Raw genomic sequence first — 23837 nt, forward strand, 5'->3', positions numbered from 1 at the left:
AACGGTGGGCAAGCCCGCCCACCGACTCTATACACGATGTGATTGGCCTGACTAGAGTTTGGTTTTTCCAGCTTGCAAGCCAACCGAGAGTACCTAGACCCCCCTTGCTGAAAATTTAATTTGCTGCCGCTAGGGTGCGTCTAGATTTCTAGGCTAAAACTTTGCCATAAATCTTGCAAATCTTTGTTGAAATTAGGATACCACCACATGGTAATGCTTGGCATTTTCACCTTGTGACTTAAATCTAACACGACGAGACTCTACATTAGCATTCGTCCCCAAGGCTGTGTCCTAAGTGGAATGTACTGATTAAAGGGTATCTAATTGTGACTCGGGAGCAAACAACCCCACAGTTTAAATATGACTCAGTGCTTTCCCCCTACTTAAGGCCTCTCAATTAGAACCTATCAAGTTTACTGGAAGTGACAAATAATTGCGGGTAGTCCTTATGTTGGGCAACCCTTTGACTTATACTGTTGACTCATAATACTTTTGTCATAAAGTCAACAGTACATAAAGTAGAGTGGTCGTTTGCTGTTATGTTACTCGTATCTGTATGTGGTTTTAGTGCTATTTCTTACTAAGACAATCTCATAATCTTGAATATTTCAATTGAATCATAAGTTAGTCGTTTATACAGAGAGGTGGAACGATTTCATGTAGAGCCATAGCATTTTCAATTATCTAAGTAAATAATGGTTTGGCTAAGGGATTTCCATTCTCCCTATTTAACAACGGCACCTTCGCAGAAAATTAATAAGGACTTTTATAATAAGGATTTTTTGGAGGCATACATCGAAGCCATGCATTTCATACCCATGCTCTTTCACTTTTCTTTTTTCCTCCACTCTCTACACTTTGTCTAATAACAGTGAGCCTATAGATCTGAGGGTGAATGCACCTGTGGCATCAAAATGAATGTCTTAATGGTATTTAGTCATTGGACAATGTAATACAAATGGCACCATATTGATGCAATTACTAGCTTTTTGAAAGATGGCCCAAATAAGCATTTCCCATCAGTCATTTCAAAATAACTACAATGGTTATGGTTCATGTGGCCCTTTTGCTCAAGGCCTCAAAGTGCCTTAGATTATATGGAACAAATCACCTCATCCATCAACAAGTGGAGTTTTTAGTCTTAATATTCTTCTGGGCACACTGGACACAGTTTGTAAAAAGCCTCCTGCCCACATTGTGCCACAGCCAAACAATAGTTGTGAGTTATCAGAAATGTATATATACTGCTGTAATATTTCTTTAAAAGAACAAATTATTTTTTTAACCATAACCCAAGGTATCGGTGTTGGATATATCTTTCTTTCTTCTGAATAATGATCACCGTAAGTGAGACGAAGGCTCGAAACTTTGCTCTTGTCCTCAACTCTTTGTTGTTTAATGGTTAACCTGCCTCTTATTAGCTCTTAATTTTTCTGTCTCTTTAGGACCCCTGAGCAGTGTCCCAGTGTGGTGTCTCTTTTGTCAGAGAGCTACAACCCTCATGTGCGTTGTGGAGCTGCCATGGCCCTGGGAATCTGCTGTGCTGGCACAGGCAACAAGGTGAGTGCTTTCCCCCTTAATGTTTCCTTTGGTCTCATGGTGTTGAACTGCTGTTAATAGAGCTCAAGACAGTGTGTCAAAATAAATAATATAATATCAGGAAACATAGGAATGTTGCCATCTGAAGTGATTTGGGGATTTTAATGTGTAACATTGATATACTGGAAAGGGGCACAGCGGCTATTTGAGATTTTACAATGTCTCAACTTCCAGCTCACATCAAACATATTATACATAGAGCCAGGTAAAACAGATTGACCAAACCTTACATCAAATCACCACACAAATAGGTTCAGACTTTTTTTGCTAGTAATCCCAGTTCCAAGATGTACATGTAAATAACGAGTTCTTATTTAATGAGATGTCTGCACAAGAGCATACTCCTGGTAGAATAGGTGCTTGTAACTGGAATTAATATTCCTTACAAGGCTGTGCTCAAGAAAAGCTTAGATAGCATTTTTTTTTTTTCCCAAAAAGGGAAGCCTTATCCCTTCTGCCCTCATTTATCCTAAGTGACTTAGCGTAACATGTGCGTCAGTAATGCAAAGACTATCTACACTGCACAAATGGTTTTCTTGATGGCTCCTTGGTGAGGCTCATCTTAGATGAGGGAATACAGACTCACTTACTTACTGTAGCTACTGAGAAAAGATTACTTTTCTCTTGTCAGTTGTTAATAATGCGACCAGAACAAATGTTGCTTTGCTAAAATTAATTGTGTAATGCTGTTGCTCAAAAGACAAGCTGTTATTATCCTAAGATGATCTTACAAGTCATCTTCTTTTGAACCTCATCTGCTTCAATTTTCGAAATGGTCCAAATTGGCTCACAGTCACCGGGCTGTACCCTGTCATTGCATTTGGGTTCATTGAAGTCCGAAAAGAATATTGAAGAAGACAGTGTTGGGGATGCTGCCAGTTTTTGAGTTGTCTAACTATGTGGGCTGATCAGTCTCAGGTGGCATAGCCAAAACGGAGTCATGGCTCATTGCATCCTGAGCCTTGAAGCACCGAAGTGAATGTTTTGAACCAGATAAGGCAGGTGCCTAGTACAGAGCTGATCAGATCCAAAGCTCCACTGCTTGTTTTTTTTTTCCAGAATAAGACCTTGAGCACATTAGGTCCTTAGTGAGAATAATGATTTTGTGGCAAGAGAAGTGGGTCACCTATTTAGAAGGGCGCGCATTCCTTTGCCACCATTTTACACCATAGGCTTTGGATATTTTTACATTTTGCTTTACAGATAAAAAAAACTGCAAAGGAAAGCTTTGACCTTTTCTGTAGTCAGTTTAGTTTATGCTGATTTTGTGCCATAATGAAAATCTTAAATACTGTTCAGTTTGTTTAGTAAATTGAATGGAAGCATTGTTCACCAAAAACCAACCACCATTTAAGAATGCTGTCATATGATACACTTTTATAAATATGCATAAAAATGGAAATTATGTTGAGGTGAAGTGTGTTCTTCTCTGTTCATTTATTTACACAAGGTTCTAGCCAGTTTTTTAGCAGCACTGAATTAAATCTAATTTAAAGTCACTCACGCTAAGGCACAAGCCTGAAGAAAACAGTCCACCACTGTATGTGGATTAAGAGGATCTTAAGCAACCATATAATGTCGTCCTGCTCTGCTGATTGGGGCTGACAGTAAATACCCTCAATTAAACCCCTTGACAACCTATCAGGAACAGGATGTGGTCGACTGGTGTTGGCTTTACATTCTAACTTATCATCCCGGTACATGGCTGTCTCAGCCAGCTGAGCCCAGAGCACTGATGAAACATGGTTTATTTTACCTCTACTGTCATCATCCTGGTTTGTTTCTCTTTCCTCTGCGGAGCTGACACCCCTCTCTGATTCTGGTGGTGTGGGTTACAGCCATTACTGCTCAGTTGAGGAGAGTTCAGAAATAAAAGGAGGAAAGAGGTGGTCCTCCCTCATTTTTACATTTACAGTGATTATGAGAGCTAACTGAAGAAGGCGAGGTTTGTCATAACTGTTACTCTGTTTACTGGGCAACCAGATATGGATGACACTAATCTCATTAATGTGTGTGGTCTGGTTGCCTCTCTTGATAATCCCTTTTCCTGTGTTCAACCAAACAAAAGTGTTTTTTTTTTTTTTTTTTTTTACTTGGTTTCTAGTGCGAAACCTTCAACAAAGATCTAGATGAATTGCTGTTTTATAGTAAATTATAAAGTCAATTAAAGTAAAAGTAAATTAAATGTAAAGTTGCTTAATCTGGCTTGAAATCTGAACTGCCAGAAAATAAAACATGAGCTTACAGATTTGTCTGGTTCCCAGGCAACTGGTGCTAAAATACGTACATGGAAAAATCATTTGATCCCCTTTTTTTTTTTTTTTTTTTTTTTTTTTTTTTCACATCCAAGCAACTTTTTCTACAGATCTGTCGTTTATTGATACCAATTCCAGTTGATGATTATTAACAAGACCCATTAGGGTTGTGCAGCACACATTTTTTTTGTTGGAGTTATCACGCCATTTGTTCTATGACAGTAAACTGAATATCTTTTGAGTTGTGGACAAAACAAGACTTTGAGGTGGTCGTATTGAGCTTTGGGAAACACTGATTGACATTCTTTCTTTCTTTTTTTTCTAACAGTTTATCGATTACTGTAATCAAGAATATAATTGACAATAAAAATAATTGTTAGTTGCAGCCCTGATTTTAAACATTATCATCTTTTCTGCTGTGCCTTTATCTCCACAGGAAGCCATCAATCTGCTTGAGCCCATGACCAATGACCCAGTAAATTATGTGAGACAGGGTGCCCTCATTGCCTCTGCCCTCATCATGATCCAGCAGTCTGAAGTCACCTGTCCTAAGGTAAGATCCAAATGTTTGTGTTTTGCTTTTTTGTCAAGACTTGTTTGATCGCTTATCAGTTATCATTAAAGAAATGGGTTTATAGCAAGCAGTCATAACAGCCTGGATGAAAGTGTTGGTTAAGAGACCTCTTTCATAGGTCAAGCAGATCTTTAAAACAGCAGAGACATTTTCCAGACCAGACCTGTAACTGAGTAAAGCGTGAAGAGAAAGAAAATGGGAAAGGAGAACATTTGACCAAAAACAGAAAGCATCAAAACTTAAGATGGAGGGAAAGAAATCTGTGTCATGGAAGACTGGAGAGTGACTAGTCCAGGCATAACTGCACGCACTCACCCTTGGAGCACCTCATACTTTGTCATAGACAGTTAAGATTTGCCAGACACATTTTCAAAGGCTCCTCATCTGGACAGCAACAGTCCTTAAAGCTCAAGGCAGTATGCAGGATTGTGCAAGAGGCAGGTTTTTTTTTTTGTTTTTTTTTCAAACCGTGGAATGTCTGTAGGTATTACATCCATGACTGTTTATTTCAAAGTCCCGCTCTTTGTAATTTCCAACTCTGCTTCACTAGTTGGCACTAGTTTAGGGTGGTAAATTGGCAAAAATTGGCTGCTAACAACCCAGCACAGTGTTTACTCAATGTTTCACGGTTATCGAGATATGCTGTACGTGCCGGGACTCCCACAAGTACTATGCCATCGTCATGGGCGTGGCAATGCTGATGTGGCTTTGTTGTGAATATTGTGCTGACAGAGTGCAAGTTTTAATGTGGCTGTCAGAGGCTGTAATACAATTTGTTCAACGCTTACTTAATTTGGAGAGCCTCTAACAAGAAGTCACAGACTTGGCAAAAAAATCTAACCACACACCATTTCTGCAGTATTTTAAAGCGTGAGGGGAACCTTAGTCATTAATTGCATTCAAAAAATAAAGTCACAATGAAAAGCTAACACAGTAGAAACACAGTAGTTTTTGTTAAGATTGAAACATTGCTAGTTAGCAGCCATATAATCTTTTTATTTTTTTATTTTTAATTATGTATTTCTCTAGAACATGTGCCTTAGAAGCACTTGACTGCAATATGGAGTTGCAATATTTTTTGTTTTAAATTGAGAGCCTTGGTTCTCGGTCAAACAGACACACAGACTTGCAGCTCTTTATACATCCATGACACAGACAGAGAGCAAAGCAGAGCAACAGAGACGGCGATGTAACCTGGTCGCTACCTTTTTATTAAATCCCGCCCTCACACCCTGCTCACTGTTATTGGCTGGGGGCTACACACATACTGCCCAAAGGGTGACGCCCAGAAACATCCCCAACGCAGCAAATTAAGAAGAAAATAAAAACATTAAGGCATAGGGAAGGGTCTATGCAGATACAGACACCGACACACACTTCTAGTCGATCATAAGTGACGATTGAGAGGGATTACTTTTGTATGAGTCTATTGCAGGATTTTTTTTTTTTTTTTTTTTTTTTAGGAAAATCCTGCATAGTATACCGGTTTCAATAAGGGAAGCTGTTATTGATCCAAAGTATCATAAAACAAAACTATTTTTTTTGGTTGGCCACCGGTGTCCCACCATCAATTATGGGTTCTATATGTTTTCCTCCCCTCACTACTTTAGGTGAACCAGTTCAGGCAGCTTTATGCGAAGGTGATCAACGACAAGCATGATGATGTTATGGCCAAGTTTGGAGCTATCCTGGCCCAGGGAATCCTCGATGCAGGTTAGTCTCCAAACCGATGTCCACAAGACATATTTACATGTTTGAACAGGCTGGTAGTTGGAAATGTAATCTGTTAACTGTTAAGACACCAGCTTGATCTCCTCAGTAGTCAATGGGTTTATCCATGTTTGTTACTTAGCAGGAGATCAAACTGGTATGTGATCCCACCCATCTGTGCCCTGTGCCTGTGAAGGTACAAAAAGACCCAAATTCTGAATTACACTGTGAAACAACTGAGCTGATCTAACTGTAATGTGGGTTTGTGGTTTTGTGTGTTGTAATTGAAGTTCCTAGTAACTCCCTTTTCGCTTGACCACCCGTGCACGGTCTCTGGAACACATCATGCTAAGGTGCATTAGCACCTCAGCTGCGCTCTGCTCTCAGCCATATGGCCTGTTGGTCTCCCCCTGGTGATTACTGTTTGTCTGATGGTCTTTGTGTTTGTGTGTCTGTGTGGGTGTTTGTGGACACAAGCATGCAGCATGTGTTTGTGTGTGTGAGGTCCCAGAGAGCTGCACATCATCACATGGAGAGCTACACAATTGCATACGCATAGAGCACACTCATATTCACATGTATACACAAACCATCAATGCAGGCAGGAGCAGAAATCCATTTTCTAGCACTAACATAAAACCCTATGTGCTTAGCCAGAAAGAAACCAGCTCTGTTTACACTCTGCTGTCTAAATACACTATCAGGTGTTGCAACGTACACAAAGTGAAGCCTATCTCAAGTATTTGCACTGTTAACTTGAAAGCGTAAGTGCAGCGTATGTGTTTTTTAGTTTTTCAGTGGTAATAAAATTGCCTCTTGATCAACTCGGTTTCTCCTGCACCACATTTTGATGGTTATTTTGTTTTGAGCAGATAAGCCATCTTGATAACAGACAGAATCTTAATCCTATATCAAATCAGCCACATTAACCGTAATAAACTCAGCAAACATGCCAAGATGACCCTGCGTGAGACCATCCAGACAAAACCCTGACCACTGGTTTCATTTTTCATACAGCAGACTGACTCCCCACTCTCCCTCCTGGTCTTCATGCCAAACTCCAGCTCTCAGTGCTTAACCTGTGTTTTCAGTACAATTCAGTTTGTATCTTACAGTTTAAACACATTCATGCAGGAAACACACCACTCCTGTTTGAATGTCAGACATGCTCAAGCTTGTGCAGTGTGAATGTTTTAGTATTCTGGCTCTTCTAGGAGGTTAGGCATTTTTGAGGTGCAGGGGTAATTGTATTTAATTTGACGGGCGGAAGTGCTTAGAGCTCAGTTTCATGATCACTGGTGCTCATTACCTAGGTCTCTTTTGCTCGTTCTCTCAACCCTACATGTTCAGCCCCCATTTGTAGTCTTTCTCTCACTTATTGATACAGTTCATTAATTAGCTTTAATTGGTTCTCTGGTAATTGATTTCTCTCCCATTCATGTAACAAAACAGGCCCTATCTTTCTGTTTTACTGGATTCAGTTGTTTCATCTTTTTACAGCGACAGCAAGCAGGTTGATTGTTGATATTGTCATATAACACCTTTTTGAGGAATCGCTCCTATCCTAGTGCCTCCCTCAACAACTCCTTGGAATGAAAATTGGCCCACCAAACTAAGAGTTGGCAAAAACAGAGGTTGGAGGGGGCACCCGCTAGTCAAGTGCTCTCAACCTCTTCTCAATTTTTTTAAGAGACTCTTAAGCACCAAGTTGTGGTGCAGCAAGCAGCCCTCGTGACTCATTCTGGCCAACGTTCAGTCTGTGGGACTGGAATGGTTTCAACACTGGTTCAGATGTCAAGATAAGGCCACATTTTTTAAATCATCCGAGTGGCCTCAGAAAAGAGTGGGCTCAAAGCATAATTGCAGATGATTTCACTGGTATTTTCTGGGCAGATAACATTTCTGGTTGGAAGGGATACTCCCTAGTAACTTACCCTATTTAAAGGACTTTTCTTTTCATCTCTATAGAAATGATAGATTCACCCTGGTTGCCTCCTATCGTCTCTTCCTCCCTTTGTCTTCCTTTCTGCAGTCCCTCCCTACCGTTGTCCCAGAAAGGCCAAGGGAGCTCTATCTTTTTGGTACTGCCCTTGACCCCTGTTCATCATTTTCTTTTTGGTCAGCTCCGCAGGCAAACTGAAATTGACTTACATTTTTGTTTGGTAGAGCACACACTTTCACCATGAGTAGCCACAGTGAGGATCAAACCTTTAACTTTAATATAATCTATAACTACTTTTTATGCAGCTGGAAAAGGCATCTGTAATTTTTGGGACAGCACCTCTTGTGATGTAGATCAATTATTAATCTTCACATCTAATGATAATACATTTTGGAAAGTTGCAGGAAGCTCTACACAATGCATTTCTGGGTTTTATTGGCTCACCAGTTTGTCCCTGTAATGTAAATCTTTGCCAAGGGATCAACAGATTAGACAGATTGAAGCCAAAAGACGACCTTTTCAGGGTGGTGACCATCCTGGTCTGTACCCTCATTAACCTCCCACTCCTTCATCTTACTATTCTTGTACCAAGCATAAAAAATGTTTTAACAATTGCATTCTTTTTTCAGTGTACAAAGAGTAGTTGACCTCCAAGTTTGCACCTTCTTTGTATTTGCTCACAGTAATCTATTAACTTCCAGGTTACATTGGTGCTAATCATGCATTCTCATAGCAGTGGTTTCCGCCACAGCTCTCATGTGACCAAACTAAATTCTCTACCTATTATGAAATTGTCCTTTTTGTTTTTCTACTTTGTTTTAAATTGTTTTAAACCAATATTATTAGGGATGCGTAAGGCTTGCTTGAGGTTTGCTCAGCGTGCATACAGTTGGTACATAATTTGGCAGCAAGTATGTTATTTAAAAAATAATAATAATATTAGCAGTTACTACAAGCGGTTTGACTTCTAGTATACTGTATATTGCTCTGCATGTTCATGTAGAAAGTAAAAATGTCTGGAGGGAAATGTGTGCAAATAAAGCAAGGGAACATTGGATGAGAGTTGTAGCTGTGAATAAAATACTAGTTTTATTCATTTTAAAATTACATTTAAAATTTTGCTATAGTGATGAAGCATTAGATATATTATTGTCATAGTAGAGATACTTTGTATAACATTTGTTTGTAATAGTGTCATCTGGTAAATGAATGAATATCCTGTAGATCTGTGCCATAATACTGAAACCCTCTTTACCTCCTCTGCCCTCTGTTGTCCAGGTGGACGTAATGTGACCATCTCTCTACAGTCCAGGACGGGTCACACTCACATGCCAACATTGGTCGGCCTGCTGGTCTTCACTCAGTTCTGGTTCTGGTTCCCCCTTTCCCACTTCCTGTCATTGGCCTTCACACCAACTGCTATAATTGGCCTCAACAAGGACCTCAAGGTACTGAAGTGGCTACACTTGCTGTGATTGGTGTGTCAGAAGGAATGCTGGTGTATGATGTGTCTGTGTAAGCAACTGTAACCTTTTTTCCAACACTGGTCTAAAACAATTAAGTGAAGAAAATAAAGATTCCTTTCGGATCTTTAAAACATCAAGCAAAATTGGCATGAAATGCAGAAATAACTGTAAATAGTTGGCATCCTATCAAAGTGGATAATTATTAAGTGGGGGGGTGTGTGGCTGCTGAATTTGTATTTGGCACTGCATTTGGTTTGAAAATATTTAGCTTCTTGCCTTGGTAACAACTGTCACCAGCAGTCTATGCATAACAAGGCCCTCCTGAATGTGGGCCTGATCGCTGTGACGTATGGGGGTTTTAAACATTAGATGGGCATTATCTCTTTATTGCTACCCGAATAAACAGCACCTGACATCAGGGACACTTGCACACTTTTGTGGATTGTGCATCTCCAGCTTTACAAAGCACTGGAGAATATACTTAGTGCAAAGCCCCAAATAATACACCAGGGCTAGAGTGCAGAGCATTCGGCACAGCAGGGTTTAGCAGACTTTGTGCTGCACCCTGCCAAGGCTCGTCAGCACCTGTTTAACTATGCAGCACGAGTCTTCACAGACTTTGCCTCTCACCATTGGACAAAGAACATAGTCTTCATTTACAAGTTTGTTAGTGTTTTTTAGCAAAAAACCTGTAGGTTAGCTTAAAAGAAAATACACACTTCACTAGTCCCTTCACTGCTCTACTGCTTCTCTATCTTGCAGTGAAACGGCTGAATTGTGAGGTGATAACAAATAAGAAGCCCCCCGGCACACCTTGTGCTGCTCTGTTGGGACGGTTTAGTCATTTTTGTTTATTTTAGGGAACACTGTTATAATTTGAAGACTCACACTAAACAGAAGGCACCTGGTGCTGCTCTGGCTGGAGAGCTTCTTTTATGTTTGTCTAGGTAAAGTTGACAGAGCACTTTTTCATTTCTACATAAGGTTAAGCCCGCAGCTAATATGTGAAGGAGGGGGTTGTAGTAGTGCTTCTTCTTCTACTTTTGTCTAACCAGATAAATTTAAATGTAACTTTAAAACCTAACTAAGCCAAGCTATTTCTAGTGACAGCACTAACCCTACATATCTAACCCCTAACCCTTTAACACTTCCTTCTCATTAAAAGCATTGTGAAGTGTCATCTACAGTAACAGCATAATAAAGGACAGTAAACACTGGCTCAGATGATACCTAACTGAATGAATATGAAAGGAGTGTAAAACTGTTTTACTGTTAACTACGTTTTCATATTTAACCCAAATTACATTGGAATATAAAATCTGTGTTGAAGTATGACATTTGAGATGACATGAAGCTGCCAAATTTTAGAGGTTTTGATGTGACATTTTCTCTCACAGAAAACGTAAAGAACCGCATTCTACCATTGTTCGCCTTGTGCTTATCCTCAATTCACATTTCACTTTAGTTCACTATTCAGTCTGAATCTGTCTTCCTATAATAGAGAGCTAAAGTCCTGCCCCCTCTCCTTGTAGCCTGTGTCCCACTAGCATCTGTAACTCAGTAGGTTTAACCAAAGAGTCAAGTCATCAGTTCTCCTATAAAACATGTTCGCAGAGTTTTCTGTGTATATCCAGAGATAAATGGCTGTTTACTACTGGACTCTTTTAAACACTTCATTGTTTTAACTAAGAAATCTTGATAAGTTAAAAATGTTAGTGGAATAAATGATAACTAGAAGAGGAGGCGGTACTTCAGCTCTCTGAAAACGTCTGTTTTCAACGTTGAATAAAGCTGTTTTTAGGTTCAACAAAAAACTCAAGAGACAAGTCTTTCTGGCTGACTTTAAAAGTTCATTGGTGGAACAACTACGCTGCTAGCATGGCTAAAAATCACCACACGGCAAAGTGTTACATGAGTAGATTTTGTTTGACTTTCTGAAAGGATGTTAGAGGTATTTTCTCTCCTAAAGTGGATCGGACGGGTTGATCACGGTGAGGTTATGTATGAAGTTACTAAACATCATCTCTTCTGCTTCCTGTTCAGATGCCCAAGGTGCAGTATCGTTCTAACTGTAAGCCCTCCACCTTTGCCTACCCACCAGCTCTGGAGGTTCCCAAAGAGAAGGAGAAGGAGAAGGTGAGAACTTAGGTGCCATGACAGATCCGCTTGTTTTGCTTTCCTTTTTCTAAAATTATTAGTAGAGGAAAGCTGACCTCGCTTTATATTGATTTGTGAATAATTTTGAACCCTCCCTGTCAGACTCATCATTTCCTTGCCCGTTATATTTATTATTTCAGCATCTCTGGCCTATTTTTCTCAGTTGCTTCATTTCACAGTCCTAGATGCTCTTGGAGAATGTAATGAAAGACCAAGCAGCGTTTATTTTGTGGTTGACTAGTTTTGTACATGTTTGTAGAAGGTCTGAGTGTCTATGGTATTGTCTTACATTGTGGAAATCTCTCTCTCTCTCTCTCTCTCTCTCTCTCTCTCTCTCTCTCTCTCTGTCTCTGTCTCTGTCTCTGTCTCTCTCTCTCTCTCTCTCTCTCCCTCTCTCCCTCCCCCTCTCTCTCTGTCTGTATGGCAGGTATCCACTGCTGTTCTCTCCATCACAGCCAAAGCCAAGAAGAAGGAGAAGGAAAAGAAAGAAAAGGAGGAGGAGAAGATGGAAGTGGTGAGTGGAAATGCAGCCCTAAAAAAAGTCCCTCATTACTAGGGTTGGGTATCGTTTTGTTTTTTTTCGATTCCGGTGCTAAATCGATACTTTTAAAACGGTGCCGGTGCCTGAACCGGTACTTTTCAATAAAAAAAAAAAAAAAAAAAAAACGTAGTAAACAACAGTCAGTGACTTGTTTATTGCTAAGGCCATGGTCAAAATTAAAGATTTAATAACAACATAATAACTATAACAATAACTTATTTCACCAGTAAATTGCTGTTGAACCCCAGATGGGAAAAGGGTATTTTACAATTACTGTCAATGCACCACGAGGCTACCAGTTTTAAGTGAATCTGTGTTGTTTAATTCCGACAATGGCAGCTGCAAGTGAACGCACAGTCTGTGTTTAATTCCGACAACGGCAGCTGCAAGTGAACGCACCGTCTGTGTTGTTTAATTCCGACCATATAAACATACTGTATATCTATGAATTGCGACAACTGCAGCTGCTGCGCTGCAGAGCAGACCGTTACATCCCGCTGTTGAAGTACTCCACAGTGAAATACAGTCACACTTTACACTGTTTAACGTTAGCTGTCAGCATTTTAACCGTGATTAATCCAGCTGCTAGCTAAAGGTAGGCTAACGTTACATGCTTTCAGGTGTAGTGTAAAGTCAGGCACCGAAATGACGCACCGAAACTTTCGTTCTTATTCGGTCTCGTTACTACCGTTTACGTCGGCACCGGTTCCCTATTGGCACAGAGTTTCGGTACCCAACCCTACTCATTACTAATAATCTTGTTTATTTTCTTGTTTGTTTTCACTCTTTCCATTTTAAAAGGAGTCGGGACTAACAGCAACATATCTACATTTATTTTTGTTTATTTTACAAGAATGAATGAGTGGTGTGGAGGAGGGAGTGTTATCTATTGCAATAGAAATATCTACCATAAATTTACTCATTTTGTAGGTGGTCTCCTTCTTTTATTTAGACCCTTGCAATTTATTTAAAGTAATGTTTTCAAGAATGTATTACATTGTTGGCCTACCAGACTGCTTTGAAGGCAGGGAGATTCCATATAATATTCAGGTGTATACTGTTCAGTTCATCATACCTGGATTACTTTTTACAACTGTACTTTGTTTCAAGTCCACATGGCAATGCAGCCACAGCTTGTGTCCTGGTAGTGGTGCTTTTAGTTTAAGCCTTACATACCACATGTGCCTTTTCCTGAGTGCACAACATTAGTACACACTTAACTGAATACCTACTGGTATGCCGATAAAATAACAAACATCCAGATACTTCCTGGGATATCTTGAGGCAGATCCATGCACCCAGTATACATTCTCTTCTGCTCTTTAACACCATACACGTACAGCTACCTTTTTATTTCTTTTCTCAAAGTTGGTCTTAATCTTTACCCTCACCCACACCCAGTGTTCACATAGACCGACTCTGTCAGTCCGGAGCCAATATAACTTTCATTGGGATTTTCTCTGGGCGTTAGCAGCGTGTTTGATCCGCTCTGCCACGCTACATCTCAGCTCTGGTGCTGAGAGACGAGCTTGGAAATGTCCAGCCTGCTCACATTTCGGGTTTTTGATTTTATTTGGCTTAACTTATTGAGAAGGCTGTTGATGGGAAGGTATCCACTCACACTGGGGTCAGACGGTTCAGAATTGTCTGGTTGTCATTTACTGGACAGTTTTACAGAGCTGACTTCGGTTTGACCATTTTGTTTATGTTTTAACTAATCTATTTTCCCTCCACTGTTATATTTTTATTTGGACACTAAATATATCAACACTAAAATATGTTGAGTGGAATGATTGAGATGGAAATGGCAAGGCCAGTAAACAGGGTATTGATAAATACAGTGTACGTTATGTACAATATGATACAATTAGTCGATTCATTAGGACTATTCAACACAAATTCAAACAATTTTGATAATCAAAGTATCATTTAATTCATGTTTCTAATTAAAACAAATTTGAAGAAAATATGAAGAAATCATCATGGAAAGAATTGAAGATTGAAAGGGCTGAATCACAACAGAAGGAAAACCCGAATGTATTTCTCATAACTCCTCCAACTGTCAAATAATGTCAAACATATAGCCTACTAAAAAACATTGATTCTTGATTGTGGTGTGATTATGGTGGGTTTAAACTTAAACTTACTAATTGTGGATAATTATAATTTGTCTCTGAAAATATCTGAAATTAATTTATGTAGTTTTTTTTTATGCATCAAACGCCAATTATAAAATGCATCCAAAGAGAGAGGTAAAAGTTAATATAAACTGTTAAACCCCAGAAACGGAAGAAGACCCAACTGCAGATTTAATGTGGACAAGAACATAGAAAAACGTTATCACAGTAGTCCTGATGCAGAAAATACTGCTTCTTTCACAGGAGGTCCAGGAGGCGGAGAAAGAGAAGGAGAAACAGGAGAAGGAGAAGGAGAAGAAGGATGAAGAAAAGGAGAAAGAGAAGAAGAAAGAAGCCGAGCCAAATTTCCAGCTCCTGGAGAACCCAGCCAGAGCAATGCCGGCTCAGCTCAAAGTCCTCAACATGCCCGAGACCTGCCGCTACCAGCCCTTCAAACCGGTAAGTCTGTCTGTCTGTCTGTCTGTCTGTCTGTCTGTCTGTCTGTCTGTCTGTCTGTCTGTCTGTCTGTCTGTCTGTCTGTCTGTCTGTCTGTCTGTCTGTCTGTCTGTCTGTCTGTCTGTCTGTCTGTCTGTCAATATATTCAAGAGGCTTTAGCAAAAAGTCTTACCAAGAGTTCTTCAAAGGAGACCTTACAATCAACAAACTCCACCAGTGTTTACTTAGAAGCGGTCTGAAATCCACCTTTTGAATTGGTCTCCGTTCAGTTCACAACTTTCACATCCATCTAAACAAACTGAACCAAACTGACAAATACATTAGAGTTGGTTCAAAACGCACCAAAGAGGTCGGGTGTGTAAGCACCCTATGTCTATAACTATTATTAATATCTGGCTCCATTTTGTTGGTATATAATGTCAAGGGTTAGGGGGTACAGCGACAGTAACAGTAAATGTCAGTTAATGTTTTTAGTTCTTCTGCATCGAAGAGCGAAAGCTTCTTATAAGAATCACCATGTAACAATGACACGTGGCGATCATCGAGGACGTTCGCCACAGAAACTACAGCCAGAATAGACCAAATTTTCGGTTCATTTTGACCTCTGTCGAACATCCCCAAGTCCAGAAACTCGGCTCTGCTCAGGCCTATAAACCAGACGAGACCATTTACAGTCCTGCTGTAAATGTTGACAGTTTTCCGCAGTAAATGGCAGGATGATGTGAGGTCACCCAATGAGCACTTACCCTAGTCCTGTAAAGAGGAAGTACTGTTTGATTTTGTGTCTAGCAAGCTACGCTTTGAGTATTACATTGTAAGATGCTTGTATCAAGTGCCTAAAGGGTGTGTTAAGTTTTATAAAGCTGCTTTCCTTTTAAGGGTTTGTTTTTACATTCAAAGACGGGGTTAGGAAGTGAAGAGGTTTTACAGACTTATCTTGAAATCTGGTCAGTGTCGGGACCCTATTATGTGGTTCAACTTCCGTGAATATTTCCTGTCTTTGATTCTTCATCAAAGCTGAATGCTTCCACAAATAAATTGTAAATCAAATACCAGAACCACTCAGTTCACATATTCGTGATCTTTACTTTTGAATAAATTAACCCTCCCAAATCCTGTTTTTCCCCTTAGAATTTCTTGTTTGTCCAAACTTTTGATTTATGGTTGTACCATTATTTCACAATTGAAATAGTGTAGATGTGCATCAACATTTCTTGTGACAGTAGTTTAGCTTGACATATTTTGTATCTTTGGAAGACTGAGTGCCTTTTAAATAAATTCCTGGGTGTGTGAACAAAGGTAGATTACCACATGGGGCCCAGACCTTCAGAGGACCTGAATGCTCCAGCTTCACCATGTGGTGTTTGTGGCAATTTGACTGAATGCAAATTTGTTTGGTAATACTGGATGCACCACTAAAAGCACAATACAATCTGAAATTATAGGCACCCCAAGTTTAAAGACTTTAATAGTTATTTTGTTTATTTCATATACTAACTGAAGCACACACAATTCACAGAAAGTGGGAGAAATGGCAGGTTTAATTCATTCTAATTCTCAATTCTCTAACAAATGTTTGCCCTGAGCCTCCTAGTGTATTTATCTGGCCCTGGGAATAAAAAAACAAAAACAAAAAAAGATTGGTGGTTCCAGCAGGATTAGATTACTTAAAGATGAAATTCTTATGGTTATGACAAATATCAGCTGCTTTCTGCTTGGTCATTGGGAGTTAAACCAGACTGTAGCACTCTTAACTGCTGAGTTCAGTTTCCTACCATCTGTTACATAAGCAGCACGGTTCCTTATCAACAGTGAAGAGTGAGATGTAAACAAACATAGTGTACTTTGAGCAGGGAAACTTTAAACATCAATATAGTGTGATACTCTATCCATTTGCTAAATACTGTCGATTGATTTTTCCTGTCTGTCACCAGCTCCACACGGGTGGGATCATCATCATGAAGGACACCAGTGAGGAGGAGGAGGAGCTGGTGGAGCCCGTCTCAGCTCACGGCCCCAAAATAGAGGAGGAAGAACAGGAGCCAGAGCCACCCGAGCCATTTGAGTATATTGACGAGTAGAAATGCTCTCACAGCAAAGGTATGCATTCCTGAACTTTGTTATTCATTCATAACTGAAGCAAAGCGTTTGCTGATATTCAACACACTGGTCTTGTTTCCCCGTCTGCTGCTATGGCGCTTACCCACTGACCAATCAGTAGTCTGCAGGTTTTCATGTCACCTTTTGGTATCTCTTTGTAAGTATTAAATCACTGGATTGTGGCTGCCTGCAGTGTGAAAGTAAAGATACAATCACATACAATACTGTGTTGCTGATCTCCAGACACCTCTCTGACTTTAACACACATAGCTGTCGGGCCATTTTTAAATTGGAAGTAACCTTATGCGATAACACACAATGCAGGGGTCTGTTCCAGGTAGGAGGTTTAACAAACTGAGTCTAACCCTGATGTCTGAGTTGATTTACCCTGAGATGGGAAACTCAGAGTTTTCGGTTCCAGAACAGCTGATATGAGTTGGTTCAATCAACTCGGAGTATGTTCACTCAGGGTTACGCGCGTGCACAAAAGGCAGTATGAATGGAGCCATGATTCTACGATTCACCATGGTAACAACCACAAACAAACGGGTCGGCGGAAATACTCATGCGGACAAACTGCGAGTTTGAAAAAAGCAAGACAGCGGCTGCTGCTGCAAAAGAGAGAGAATTGGTGTTGGAGAAAATTGCTGCTTGAGTCAATGCGTATGTATTCACAGTGTATTAATTTCATATTTAATCACAGTTAACTTATAATATTACTGGTGAAAACTGGAATTGTATTACAACTATAATTTCATTTAGGTGCAATCCTGCGGGCGAAAAAGTAAACTACTAATCCCATTCTGAGGCTGCAGCACCATATCATTAACGGAACTATAATGTATAATGATGTATTTCTTTTTAATGGCTCTACTGTCCAGGGAACACTACAAAAACGTTTAAAAAACTTTTCAGAGCGAGTCACACTTTTCTGATTGCTCTGCATACAGTGGCTTTACTATTACAGTATGATCCGCTACACTGTTGTAAAAAAAAACTGCTGTTTGCAAAAAACGTAATGCGATACAAAGAATCTGCTGGGATGTTAAAGCCTGTCGACGATGATTGATGTTAGTGATATGAGGACGGATAAGGTATCTACATATCTGATGGACTGTGATTTAAAAAAAAAAAATACATCTCAAATCGGTTATGTGGAAATGAAAATACATCTATAGTCGGGACTCAATACCGACGTAAACTCTGTGAATTAATACAGCTTTTTCATCAACGGGATCGTCGACAAAAGGACATGACATGTTTGAGGAAAAAAACGTTTTATAATCTGCCTAATATAAACCAATACATTTTTTTATTCATGCAGATAAAACTGCATTAAAATGTGCCTGATACAGACTGAATGAATGAATGAGGAAGCGAGTTTCTCGTCCCTCTCAGAAGGAGGAGACTGAGGGCGTTTCCCAATCTGTGTTCTTCTATTGACTTGTGTTCCTGTGTCCCTGTGAAACGTCATCTCGTGTTGCCAAAGTACTGTCCCAATACACAAGTTCGCATTTCGCCAAGAACAGTTAAAAATTCCCGGATGTATTCCTGACACGCCCATTTACCGAGGATACATCGGTTGGTAACTTGTATGAACTTCGCAGCACCTGTATCCCAACATTCATTTCGGCATTCAATGATGGTTGGATTTCCAGTACATAGACAGCCCAAAAACGAAAAAAATTTCGCCATCTTATTCATCACTAAATTCACTTCTGAGAACATTTTAGGCGAGAAATTAACAGTTTATATTTCGAATATAGGCAGTCTTGCGAAAATCTTTGCCGAATTGACAATTTGCTCCAAAGTTTTCGGAGTTTTCAGAGCTCCATAAAATGACGCGGCCGCCAGCTTGCGCCTGCTGGGGCCGCGTAGCTCGGCGCTCGGATAGTCCCACTCGGAGACCCCGCTGTAGGACCCCAGGGTGTCTTTTAGACCGGTTCCTTAAAGGAACACGCCAACTTATTGGGAATTTAGCTTATTCACCGTAACCCCCAGAGTAAGACAAGTCGATACATACCCTTCTCATCTCCGTGCGTGCTGTAACGCAGCCTGACGGCTCCAGCATTAGCTTAGCCTAGCATAGATCCTGCAGGTACCAACTAGCCTACTGCTCCGAATTGTGACAAAAGTGACAAAATAACGCCAACATGTTCCTATTTACATGTTGTGATTTGTATAGTCACAGCGTGTACAAAAAACAACGTAACATGAGACAGCCATCTTCTAACAGTAAACAAACTGGGAACTATATTCTCAGACAGGCTTGCTGCGAGCATATCACTCCGCCCAAGTACTATATTCTTCCACCTAAGAATATAGTTCCTGGTTTGTTTACGGTTAGAAGACTGCTGTGTCTCATGTTACGTTGTTTTTTGTACACGCTGTCACTCTATAAATCACAACATGTAAATAGGAATATGTTGGCGTTATGTAGACTAAAGGGGAGACACCAACCTTTTATAATTTGAATTTCTAATTTCCATCTCCCTGGGCATATACAGTGCACTACAATAATATAGAAATGATAATTTCACATAACACTAATAGGAACACATAGGACACACCAGTGCATATGCCTATTTATTTGTTTAATTTAAACTGACTTAAATTTATATGCTAATAATAGTAGGGATCGCGTTCCACTCTTTTGAATAAGTAAGGGGTGTTTGAGCTAAACCGTAAACAATAAAATTAAAGCTCAATTAGTTTTATTTTTCAATATTATTGCAATAGTTGTAGCATTATGAGGTTTTCTTGTCCAGAGATTGTTTTAATACAAAGTGGTTATATTCTTGTGGTTTTTATATCTGGTATTTTGGAGCCTTGCAGGTAGCCTCTGTGCTGGGGGTGTTGAGCAATAACAGGAAGAACGCATCGTCTCAAACTGTTAACAGCGTTTTCTGTGCTTGTGAACTTGCGAGTTAATTCTTCCAAGAACAACCAGCAAGAACGTTCTCCCCAAGAACACAAGTCCGTAGTTTGCATTCTTGGTATTGAGAAACGCCCAGTGAGAAACTCAAGTTTTTTCACCCGTTTCTCTGTCTCCTCCCTCTCAGAAGGAGGAGACTGAGAGAAACTCGAGGTTTCTTGAAGAAAACCTGCTCCCGACCAGGTTAGGTTCACAGACTCAGTTACCATAGTAACTGACTCCGAGGTTAAGTTACCTCTCTTTCTGGAACGGAAAACTCAGTTTCCCTCATCTCAGGGTTAACAAACTCTGAGTTTTCGCTAAACCTGCTTTCTGGAACGGGCCTCTGGTCTGTGCTGTTGTTTCCAAGTCTAACCCAGTTTAACCCGTCACTGACTGAGGAATGTAAACGCCACTGCCATCTCTAAACACCAGCTCAGAGGGCAAACCTTCTCACTGTACTTGCCAGTGAAGCTGGATGCTTAATATAATGATTCCTGGCTGCTTGTTGTGTTTGTGTTGGATCGGCTGCAGCCTGCCTCTCATGTAGGAGCTCGCTGTTGCGTGTGATGAGACCGATGAGGTGTCAATGACCAAATTAGGGCCTCTGTGCATACTATGTCATCTCTTAATGAGGTCCAAGTGCTGTGTGACAGAGTAAACACTGCAGGATTGTGTGTTTGCTATAGACAGCACGGCAGCCAAGCGGTTAGAGTGACCCAGTCGTTATTAAAAAGGTTTGAAGAAATGTGTTCAGTCACGGTGCATTTGATCAGATCTGTTTTACTTACTGTTTTCTGGTATGTAAGCCCTTAAATAGTCATGCTCCACCCATGCAGGTGTTTTCACTCAATGTACCTGATAAGAGCTCTTGTCAGGACTTTTTTTGGTGTGTAGAGACTCCTGTAGATACACGAAAGGCCCAATACTATGCTGATGTGTAGTTCACTTCAACATCTCAAACACAACTTGAATGGGTGTTTGGTGTTTTAAGCCCCCAACGTCGTCTTCCAGGCAGCTCTGTCTGGAAGATAACGTTCCAGGTCCCTGGCATTGTGAGTGTTCTTGGTTCAACCTGAGCTTTTCCTGCCATAACCAGTTAAGTTGTCAACCAGTGACAGTTGCAACATCATCTTGAGTTTGAATTACTTAAATCTGTCTGGACTGTGTAGCATGTACATAAAGTACATTATATACACCCCTTTTTGATTTGTGATTTCTAATGAGTTCTGGCTCAGCATATTACAGTATTATATTTAATTGTTTTGTAACTTGAAGAAAAAAAACACAGATCAATTTGATTTTAAAAATGTCCACATCTGAATTACTGATTCATTAGTATTGATGAGCAATTGAGTGTGTGTATATAATCTAAAAAAACAAAAACTCGGAAGACATTCAGTGAAGAACATCCATCAATATTAAGATCCCTTACATTTTCATTCGATGAATAAGTAGACCATATACTATTATAGCTGTCCATCACTTTCTAACTTGATCAACCATCCCATCAACCCATCTGATATAACGGTTATTCTATGCATTGGTAGCTAATCAGCATTCAAATGCTTTTACTATGTTTGTAACTTTCACACAGCACCTGTAAACTGTGATGTTATGCTACTCCCATGTCATTATTTATTTAACTGTCTGGTTTGTAAAAAGCATCAAGTTGTAATTTTAAAAGGGGACAAAGCTCCAATATCTCAGACTTTATAATGCAAAAGTGTCTAAAAACCAAAGAAACATGAATTCCTCATGAACCAAAGTCCGTCATTCAGTTAAATCAAATTAAGTATAACAGTGCTTTGTTGTCAATGCACACTTAAACCCTCACACTGTTGCCAATGCTGTGAACTTTTGTTAGTTGTAAACGTGGGAATCTTTTCCATCTCTATCATCCTCCTTTATGACATGAATGTGGCATATAAGTTTTTGATGTTTTGGATTATTAAAGTTAAGTTAATCCTATCTAATTGCCGTGTTTTTCTCTCCTCAGGCATCAGAAGAAGTGAGATCTCAGCATGTTGGTCCAGCGTGTCCCCCTTTGTGCATCCATTTATTCATCCAACTCCTTGCTTCACTTCCTCTTTTACACGTTTCTTTCCTGTGCTGCCTTCTCATTTGCCAGACAGGGAATGTTTTACATCTTCGAATTGTATAATTTTCTGTCCGTACAATAAAAAATGATATATATTGGAGGCTGGACATTGTGTGTGTTTATTTGAGTGGATATTTTACCAGGTGTGCATTGAGGGAATTTTTCTAATCCCATACATTTAGACTGGTGTACATTTTCAGCACTCCGCAGTAGCTGCTTCATACTGCCCAGCACTCTGTCTCTGTAGTATGTCTAATGACAGTCGTAGTATAGTATGTCAAAAATGTATCCAAAAGTCATAGTATAGCATGTCGAAATTTTTTTTAAAAGTCATAGAATAGTATGTCGAAAAATTATTAAAAAGTCATAGAATAGTATGTTGAAAAAATTAATAGTATAGTATGTCAAAAAATTTCATTAAAAATTATAGTATGTTAAAATGTATTAAATAATTGTATAGTATATCCGTCATAAAAAGTCATAGTATAGTATGTCGACTTATTTCATAAAAAGTCATAGAATGTCGAATAAGTCATAGTATAGTGTCGAAAAAAAATTATAAAAAGTCTTAGTATAGTATGTCAAAATTTTATAAAGTCAGTATAGTGTCAAACTTTCATAGTCCTAGTATAGTATGTCCACAAAAATTCATAAAGTCTTAGTATAGTATGTCAAAACCATTCATAAAAAAGTCATAGTATAGTATGTTGAAAAAAGTCATAGTATAGTGTGTTGAAAAAGAAAATCATAAAAAGTCAGTATAGTATGTCGGAAGATTTCAGAAAAAAGTCATAGTATAGCTGTCCAAAAAAATCATTAAAAGTCATACTATAGTATGACAAAAAGATTACATTTAACTTTATTTTCATTGCACAGAGTACACGTCCTGAGACAGTTTAGCATCTAACCAGAAGTACAAAAAGCAGTAAAGTGCAGAGTAATGTACAGACTTCATGAAACATGGAATTAATAGAATGTGGAATAAACAGTACGAGGTGTGAATACACTAAGATATATACTGTATAAACATAGTAAGAAGTGCAGCTGAAAGCATAAATTACAAAGTGCAGAGTGTAATTAAGGTATTACTAACAGTGGACAATGAAATATATAAAAAAAAAGGAGAAGGCTGAGGGGAAGAAGCTGTTTCTGAGCCTGCTGGTCCTGGAACGGTGAGTCCTCGCAGTTTTCACCCTCTGCAAAGATTTCTGGTACATAACAGAGCAGTTGCCATAACGAACTGTGATGCAAACATGTAATCCTATTGCAGGACTCAAATACCTTAGAAATATAGTAAACAATAAAAAGCATTGTACAGCATGTCAAAAAAATCATAAAAAAATTATAGTATAGTATGTCGGAAAAAAGTCAAAAAAAAGTCATAGTATAGTATGTTGAAAAAAATCATTAAGTCATAGTATAGTATGTCAAATTATTTCATAAAAAAGTCATAGTATAGTATGTCAAAAAAAAGTGTCGAAAGAAATTAATAAAAAGTCATAGTATAGTATGTTGCAAAATTTCATAAAAATGTCATAGTATAGTATGTCGAAATAATTCTTAAAAAAAGTCTACAGTATGTCGAAAAAATCATAAGAAGTCATATTATAGTATGTTGAATTATTTCATAAAAAAGTCATAGTATAGTATGTCGAAAAATTTCATAAAATAGTCATAGTATAGTATGTCGAAAAAAATCATTAAAAAGTCATAGTATAATATGTCAAAACATTTCATAAAGAAGTCATAGAATAGTATGTTGGAAAAATTCATAAAAAGTCATTTAAAAAGTCATAGTATAGTATGACGAAAGACAAAGACAAAAAAGATTACATTTAACTTCATTGTCATTGCACAGAGTACATGTCCTGAGACAGTGAAAGGCAGTTTAGCATCTAACCAGAA

The 23837-nt window shown here is 39.0% G+C and overlaps 1 protein-coding gene across 1 annotated transcript in view; it reads left to right on the plus strand.

The window, feature by feature from the left end:
* Window positions 1-22039, plus strand: part of psmd1 (proteasome 26S subunit, non-ATPase 1) — a 48489-nt gene extending 26450 nt beyond the window's left edge. Inside the window, exons 17-25 of the mRNA XM_028586947.1 lie at window positions 1446-1560; window positions 4291-4407; window positions 6039-6141; window positions 9359-9528; window positions 11590-11682; window positions 12131-12217; window positions 14626-14820; window positions 16752-16917; window positions 21831-22039. Coding sequence (XP_028442748.1) covers window positions 1446-1560; window positions 4291-4407; window positions 6039-6141; window positions 9359-9528; window positions 11590-11682; window positions 12131-12217; window positions 14626-14820; window positions 16752-16898 — 1027 coding nt within the window. The 3' untranslated portion in view covers window positions 16899-16917; window positions 21831-22039. The remainder of the gene's footprint in view (window positions 1-1445; window positions 1561-4290; window positions 4408-6038; window positions 6142-9358; window positions 9529-11589; window positions 11683-12130; window positions 12218-14625; window positions 14821-16751; window positions 16918-21830) is intronic.
* The last annotated feature ends 1798 nt before the right edge of the window (window positions 22040-23837 follow it).

The sequence above is a fragment of the Perca flavescens genome, chromosome 9 (assembly GCF_004354835.1).
Source record: "Perca flavescens isolate YP-PL-M2 chromosome 9, PFLA_1.0, whole genome shotgun sequence".
NCBI lineage: Eukaryota > Metazoa > Chordata > Actinopteri > Perciformes > Percidae > Perca > Perca flavescens.